Genomic DNA, 8,558 nt, shown 5'->3' on the forward strand with positions numbered 1-8,558 from the left:
AAAACAGGAGAAAAGAGCAGCTTAAGAAAGTCACTGACACCCCAGATCTGTTTACTGAACAGGATTCAGAATTTTTCAATAATAAAATGTACAAAACAGCTGTTATATACTATAGAAATACTGTTAGAAAGGTTGGGGTCAATAGGATTTTTAAATGTTTTTGGTAGAAGAGTCTTTTGCACACCAAGTTTGCATTTATCTGATCAAAAATACAGTAAAAACAGTACAAATGTGAAATATTATTTAAATTTAAAACAACTGTTTTCTATGTCAGTATATTGTCAAATGTAATTTATTTCTGTGATGCACAGCTGAATTTTCAGCAGTCTTCAGTGATACTTCAGAAAACATTCTTGCTGCTCAAGAAACACGTAATATTATTATATTATTGAAAACTAATTTTTTTTTTTTTTGTGGAAATCATGATACATTTTGTCTCTCAGGATTCACAGACGAATAGAAAGTTCAAAAGAACAGAATTTATTTGAAATAGAAATCTTTTATAAATGTCTCGTGTGCCGATTGAATGCATCCTAGATGAAAAAAACCCTGATTGCATGGTAGTGTGTTTTACATTCACAAGTTGCAGGCAAAACCACAAGAGCAGGAAATTTCATAGTGACATTTTAATTGCAGTCAAGAGCATCATGAATTCATATTCAGATTGCGCAACAGAAACAATAACAGGCATAGAAGCTTTTTGAGATCGCTGTGTGCTGTGAAGGTTCCTGTTCCTGTGTTTCAGCATGTCATGACCATGAAAATGAAACACAAAGTTCTGCCAGTCAAGTGAAAAGATGAGGCAAGAGCCCTTGATGGACAGAGATTTATAACAGATTTTCTCCATTCCAAGAACTTAATTTGCATGTCTGACCACACAAACGTCTACGAACGAGAGACAGTTTCTTAAAAATCTCTGCATGAGAACAAATTAACTTCAGTCAAGTGTGTTGAGGATAATATATAACTTAAACAGGTTGGTGGTTGTGATCTTTGAACAATTTCTGAACATTTCTGTCCCAAACAGATGCTATTGTTTTGATAATAAAGAGTACAAGGTTACTAAATTCCAGCTGTTTCACACTTCACACAGTGAACCAGATGCGGTCAACACTTCTTTAATAGCAGATCACATTGTAACTGTTAAACATAACATGCTAGTCTGAGCGTATACGAAGGCCTCGGGTTGTGTGTTTGCTGTCATTTGATTACAATAGGTGACTTTATTCTAAGAATTCAGTTTTTATTAAACTATAATATCAATCTGAATTCTCAGAACGGTCTATTCCAGTCCACTGCTAATACTTCTGTGAAGCCTTTATCAAAGACAAACCCGTTTTAGAAGATTTATAGTTTGCATGAACTTCAAAGCACTGGTTTTGTCCTGTTCAAATTAGTGAGGTTATAAGTTTGCACACTTCTTAGAAATGCTGCGGGTCAAATCTTTACTGTCAAGTGCACGTATTTGCACAAGCTTGAGGATGATGAAAACATCCTGCCAGTGCACTTAAGACTATTTTTAGAGGGTTTTGTTGTGACAATAGTCTGAGTCGTACTGTAGATACTTCAGTCGGATATCAGGGCTGTTGTTTATATTATGTGCCACATTTATCTGCATCTGCATCATAATTTGCCAATAAGACCAGGATCATTTTGCTTTTTTTAAATGTAGAGATTTATAATATAACAAAATAGAATAATTATTTTATGTAACTATATCATTCATATTCATTATATATATATATATATATATATATATATATATATATATATATATATATATATATGCACTCACACACTAGTCTACATTTCAAGTGGACCAAACCTTTCAAAGTTCTATATATGTTCTTTTGTCTCTGTTATATAATTTATTATGGTCAACATTTACATATTTACAAAGCTGTGTGTTTGTCTCTCTCTCTCTTTATATATATATATATATATATTATGAAATAGCTCCCTCGTGTGGTTGAAAATAAGTCTAGCGCAATCGTATGGCGTCGTAATACCTGATAACTGATAACAGTTTCCACCAATCAAAAAGAAGTTCGTCACCGACAATGGCAAATCTAAGCCAATGAGATTCGTAAGAGGCGACGAATGGGCGGGACTTCAGCCATTTGCGTCCGCGAACGTTGTTGTTGGAGGAGAAGTCGATTCAAGAAGCCATTACGCTGCGCAATTGTGTCAGGACAAAAACTTACTATTTTTACGTATTCTACGCAATTTTATATTACCCCCCCACCTCTCTTAAGTCCAATTAAATACGTTATGGCGTCTCAGGCCAAAAAGAGAAAAACTAATTTCTCCGAAAGGGAGGTGGAGATCATCGTGGAGGAGATGGAGAAGCAGAAACACATTTTGGTGAATCATTTTAACGCGGGCGTCACGCACATCGCCAAGAACAGCGCGTGGGTGGAGATCCTGAAGCGCGTGAACGCCGTGAGCACCTGCCAGCGCGAGCTCGCGGAGGTCAAGAAGAAATGGTCCGATCTGAAGACGGAGGTTCGGAGGAAAGTGGCCCAGGCGCGCGCGGCCATGGAGGGCACGGGAGACTGCAGTAGCGTGCCCGTCATCCTGAGCTCCATGCAGCAGCGCATCTGCAATCTGCTGGGAGAAGCGACCATCATCAGCCTCCCTGCGGCGGACGCGACCGCCGAGATCACGGTGCCCATCAGCTCCGCCGCCGCCGCCGCGCTAACGCAGAGTAAGACAATAGCGTGACTGCTGCGTAACCGCACGCGCGCAGACTCGACACTCACTCAGACATTAGTGAGGTCTGGGGTCTGGTTAAGAATTGTGATATAGTAATAATATAGACACTAATTACTTAAAAGAGACAGACATGTAGATGTATGTGAAAGATGGTTTCTGTTTTTTGTATAGGGAGGAATGAAATTATAATGTAACGTTACTATAAACTTATTTGGAATTGTCAGATATGAACTTAAAATGTGAGAAAAAAACCTGTAGGATATAAACTCAAAATTGAGAGAAAAAAGTAGTAATTCTGAGATATAGCCTCAGAATTGGGAAGGGAAGAATGAAAATTGTGAGATATAAAATCAAAATATGCAAGAAAGATAAAAACTCAAAATTGGGAGAAAAAGACCAAATTGTGGGATATTAAATCAAAATATGTCAGAAAGAAGACCAAATTCTGGGGATAAAAACTCAAATTTGGGAGAAAAAGACCAAATTGTGAGATATAAAATTAAAATATGTAAGAAAGAAGACCAAATTTTGGGGATAAAAACTCAAAATTGGGAGTTAAAGACCAAATTGTGAGATATAAAATCAAAATATGCAAGAAAGAAGTCAAAATTGTGAGATAAAAAATCAAAATTGGGAGAAACAGACCAAAATGTGAGATATAAAATCAAAATATGCAAGAAAAAAGTCCGAATTTTGAGATAAAAAATGTCTCATGTGGAAAAAAAGGCCTTTAAAAATATGTATTGTAATGAAAATCTACAGACAGAAATAGATAAATAGTACTAAAATAAGCTCTTAAATGTCAGTTTTATATAAAAGCAACATAGCTGAAAACTCACCAAAGTGCCTGAAAAAACTAAGGTTTTGACTGCAGTGTCAGAGTGATGATATCTCGAAAGGAAACAATTATTTATGTTTTATAACTTACATTTTGAGTTTTAAAAATGGAAATAAAAGTGCTATTCTCTCTTCATAGGCATTCAACCAGCAGCCGCAGCAGCGTGTGAGATCAAAACTCTTGAAGGTATGATTTTAGTGTGACTTATGACCTTCATCTAAGCCTATTTTCTCTTTATAATAGCATAGCATTATAACATTTATAATGCATAACCACCACAAAATCCATGCCTTGGAAAAAAAGAGTTAATCTTAAAAAACAAAGCACAAACATAAACCCAAATAGTAAATAAAAGTTATTGCTTAAGCCTGTGTCCTGTTTTGTGTCCTAAACTCCCAAAACATTGTTGTCTTATATTTTTTAGAGCAACTTCATCTTTTATAACATGCCATTTTGCTAAAATATATTAAATCTTGATATTTGTAAAATGTTGCAACAATATTAGGGATGCACAGTATTGGATTGTTGCAGATATCCGATATGTTGATAGTGTTCACCTCATTTTGGCCGATACCGATATATTTCCTTTTGTTTGGAAACAACACCAAGTCTCTCCTGTGCAGAATTTATTAGCAAAATATTTGTAATATTGGTTAGTTTTTAACTAGAACATATTAGTTAGAATTAAATAAACAACAATGACGTTTTTTTTGACAGTACATTGAAGTTTACTCATTATTTTATGAAATTAATTATTGCTTTATTTAATCAGAAACACAGTCTAAATGTTATTTGGGTAGCCTAATTTATGTTTTATTTAATTAGAAGTAGGCCAACAGCGCCCCCTACAGATCGAAACGCTTTACAGAAGGGCGTTAGGACCTGGGGGACGCTGATGCTGCGCGCGCTATTACTGTTTATTATCATACACGCGTCATTCTGAACTTGCTTTCACAGATTAATCAAAAACAGTCTAGATGATTTGATTAGATGATTCATGTATGTATGTATGTGTATATGTGTGTGTGTGTGTGTGTGTGTGTTTGTGTGTGTGTATATATATATATATATATATATATATATATATATATATGTATGTGTGTGTGTGTGTGTGTGTGTGTGTGTGTGTGTGTGTGTATGTAAAGATAAAAAATGAAGCAAAGGTCTAAGCAAGAGCACAACACTGACAACTTTTGCGATAGAGTACGAGATCGAACGGAGCATGTCTCAACACAGTAAAAGAAAAAGTGTTTCCACTAAAATTTAATGCATAATATTCAGACTGTCATTATGTCATGATGAGTGTAAAGCATTGACAGAGAGACTGAAGTACATAAAATAAAATAAAAAGGATGCAAATAATAAAACAAACCAAATCAAATGATTCGCGAGAATGCTCTGACGTTCCGATCTGAGTCAAACGACTCAAATGATTCGCGAGTCCGCTCTGAAGTTGCGATCTGAATCAAACGAATCAAATGATTCGCGAACCCGCTCTGAATTCCCGATGTGACTCAAATAATTCGCGAACCCGCTATGAAGTTGCGAACTGAATCAAACGACTCAAACGATTCTCGAACCCGCTCTGAAATCGCGATCTGACTCAGATGATTCGCGAACCCGCTCTGAAGCCGCGATCTGACTCAAATGATTCGCGAGACCGCTCTGAAGTCCCGATCGGACTCAAACGACTCAAATGATTCGCGAGTAAGCTCTGAAGTCCCGATCTGGCTCAAATGACTCAAATGTTTCGCGAACCCGCTATGAAGTCGCGATTTGATCTTGTGACTCAAATGACTCAAATCAACCAGTTATGAGGTCCCGATCTGATTCAAATGATTCGCAAACCCGCTCTGAAGCATACGCAGGATGGCTGCTCCATAGACAGTAGATCCCACGGACACATTTAAGTCTCTCTTGTGTGGTAACATTTTGGTTTTCCAATGGAGTACAAGAATGGAATTTGTGTCGTAGAAAAAGCACACACAATCTGTTGTAACTGTTTCTCAAAACTTACTTATCTCCGGAGACATCACCCCAACATTGATATTATTAGCGGTATACGTAAGAAGCCTCAAAAACAAGAAACCTTTCCCACTGCCTTCAGAATGAAGATACAAGATAACTATGACGTTAAATTGGTCTCAGAGGAGCAGTTAGATGTGGCATCCAGCAGTGATGATCCTCCAGCAAAAAAGGCACCAATCTCTGAACTGTTTGGAAAGTTATTTCCACTGGAGCCAGGCACTCCTGCACCCTATAATGTTTGTCATATCAAATGTCTCCATATCAAATGGTGAACGATACTTATATACATTTTTTACTTATAATATATTTAATTTTAGTTCACTCAGATAAGCTGACTGCACTAAAGAGATAAATGTTTTATTCTGACTAGTCTACATTGGAAGTATTTATCTCATTTTTGTTTTCTCAGGTATGCTGACTGCACTAAAAATGTGAAGCCAAAGTTAATAAGAAAAAGACAAGTTATTTTTGTTGTTATAATTAAATTAAGTGAATCTGTTGTTCCTTCGCATTGCTGGTAAAATGACATGAACCCTGCCACCACAGCAAACCGAACCGTATATATATATATTTTACTTAAATGTCCAAAACTGCAAAACAATTTTTAGGGATGCATGATGTTATCTGACGATAATGAATAAAATCTTGTTTAGGGATATATATTACCTTAAATTAACTACAAATGAGCATTTAAAGCAAATATCTTTACAAGAAATAACATATGGAGCATGCTCCTGCATGCATACCTGTTTGCATCTCTGAATTTAGTTACATCGCAAACTGTGGGTCACATATGTGTGTGTGTGATTATTCCTCCGCAGCCGAGACGACGTACCACACGCTGGAGGAAGGCATGGTGGAGTACTGCACCACGGAGACGCCGGTGACCGTCACCACAGAGGCTCCGGTGGAGATGCTGGCGCAGGCCGAGTGCAAACCGCAGGAACTGAAGAGCCGCATCGCGCTCAACTCGGCCAAACTGCTGCAGGAGCACCGCGTCACCAACCTGCACGTGCGCGAGATCGCCCAGCACCTGGAGAACCAGAACGACCTGCTGCAGATGATCCGCCGCTCGCAGGAGGCCCAGGCCTGCGCTCAGGAGAGACAAGCCCAGGCTCTGGAGGGAACGCAGGCCGCCCTGCTCGCCCTCATCCAGATGTTCAGACCCGCTCTGAAGGACTTGAGGAAGTTCCTGCAGAGCACCAACAGCCCAAACACTGCTCCACCGGCTGCCACAGAGACCGGAGAAGGAGCGCCACAGACAGAAGACGCACAATAGAGACCTGTGTGTGTGTGTGTGTGTGTGGTCTAGAATAGACTGTAAATTATTGTACAGCACGGTGCCTCAAAGAGTTTGTGCTTATATGTGCTTGAGCGATGCAGCGTAATGAGGACTTTTATGAGCGTTTTAAGGAAGTGGCCAAAATACTGACGTTTCACTTTACAAAAGACTTCAGTTTTTTGCTTTTGACAATTTGAAGATACTGTAAAGTCCTTTCAGTTTAAGTTGCTTACATTTGGATGCTTAAAAAAAAAAAAGAAGTTGCAAAGACATTTTATTTTTGGGAGTGCAATTGACCATAAAACAAACCTTCAAAACCCAAATCTGGGTCAGAGGCCTATAGAAAACACACTTTCAGCGGTTCTTTGTGGAGACTTTTGTTTCTTTAGCTTTTGAGAATTTGCCTTTTTTATTTAAGTATGCTAAATAAAGAAACTCTCCACACACGTCTGAGTCTTCATTTGTGTTTTATTGATGCTTAAAAGTCTTGATGTGTGCCACAGGCTTTATTGTAAATATATCCATTTACATTTACGTTTGGGTATATATGTATTTCACTCGAGCACTAAACAAGCTGATTAACTGTACTCTGACATGTTTACAATTGGAAAGACATACATATATGATTTCATTTAGACCTTTCCACTACTTTAGTTAGATGTTGTTACTTTCACTTCTAATATATGAGGAGTTTTAATGCAGTTTCTCTACTTTAGTTAAACAATGTAACATCATTTCCCTTTGACTTTCAGTCTTCTTGCATGTAGGTGACTTTTTCACTAGAGGGAGACAAAGTGCACTTTATTTCATCTGAGGGACTCCACACTTATACTTCTGACATGAAGAAATTAGCTTTTAGTATTTTAACATAGAGAGATATCTGTGTAATCGTATGTTCAAGTATTTTTAATAATAAACCAGCTGATAAAAATGTTTAATATATGTTTTCTATTTTAAAATATCACTTATATTTCATTGCTCTTTTGTTGATTTGGATTGTTTCCATTGTCCTCATTCGTAAGTCGCTTTCGATAAAAGTCTGCTAAATGACTAAATGTAAAATATCGACACTACCAGTCAAAAGTTTTTGAACAGTAAGTAAAATAAATAAAATAAATAGAATAAAATACATTTATTCTGCTCACTTAGCCTACATTTATTTAAAGTACAGCAAAACAGAAATATTCTGAAATATTTTAACTATTTAAAATAACCGTTTTCTATTTGAATATGCAATTTATTTCAAAGATTCTAGACTCTAGTTTTCTGCTCAGAACACATGGCTTTTTTATTATTATTATGTTGAAAAAAGCTTAGTATAGATTTTTCAGGTTTCTTTGATGAATATAAATTTCATAAAACAGCATTGATCTGAAATATAAATATTTTGTAACATTATAAACGTCTTCATCAAAAAAAAAAAAAAAAAAAAAGAATACTAATATGCTTACCCTAAGCTTTTAAATGGTATATAAATTTATATATAAATCTTACTGTTCAAAAACTTGAATATACATACATACATACATACATATATATATATATATATATATATATATATATATATATATATATATATATATGTGTGTGTGTGTGTGTGTGTGTGTGTGTGTGTGTGTGTGTGTGTGTGTGTGTGTGTGTGTGTGTGTGTGTGTGTGTGTGTAAAAAATCCAATGACTCACCGAGGAGGGGGAG

General features: G+C 36.5%; 1 protein-coding gene across 1 annotated transcript; it reads left to right on the forward strand.

Moving 5' to 3' along the window:
• The first annotated feature begins 2,115 nt into the window (after positions 1 to 2,115).
• On the forward strand, positions 2,116 to 7,309 carry naif1 (nuclear apoptosis inducing factor 1). Its single transcript, XM_052562425.1, has 3 exons — positions 2,116 to 2,707; positions 3,692 to 3,739; positions 6,403 to 7,309. The coding sequence occupies exons 1-3, from the start codon at positions 2,272 to 2,274 to the stop codon at positions 6,858 to 6,860; spliced, it is 942 nt and encodes a 313-aa protein (XP_052418385.1). The 5' UTR covers positions 2,116 to 2,271; the 3' UTR covers positions 6,861 to 7,309.
• The last annotated feature ends 1,249 nt before the right edge of the window (positions 7,310 to 8,558 follow it).

This window comes from Carassius gibelio, chromosome B8 (assembly GCF_023724105.1).
Source record: "Carassius gibelio isolate Cgi1373 ecotype wild population from Czech Republic chromosome B8, carGib1.2-hapl.c, whole genome shotgun sequence".
Lineage (NCBI taxonomy): Eukaryota > Metazoa > Chordata > Actinopteri > Cypriniformes > Cyprinidae > Carassius > Carassius gibelio.

Bases quoted from the DNA above. Each gene is read 5' to 3' on its own strand.
- naif1 (XM_052562425.1), top strand. From the start codon at position 2,272: ATGGCGTCTCAGGCCAAAAAGAGAAAAACTAATTTCTCCGAAAGGGAG. The intron at 2,708-3,691 runs GTAAGACAATAG...CTCTCTTCATAG, and splicing joins CGCCGCCGCGCTAACGCAGA to GCATTCAACCAGCAGCCGCA. The intron at 3,740-6,402 runs GTATGATTTTAG...ATTCCTCCGCAG, and splicing joins TGAGATCAAAACTCTTGAAG to CCGAGACGACGTACCACACG.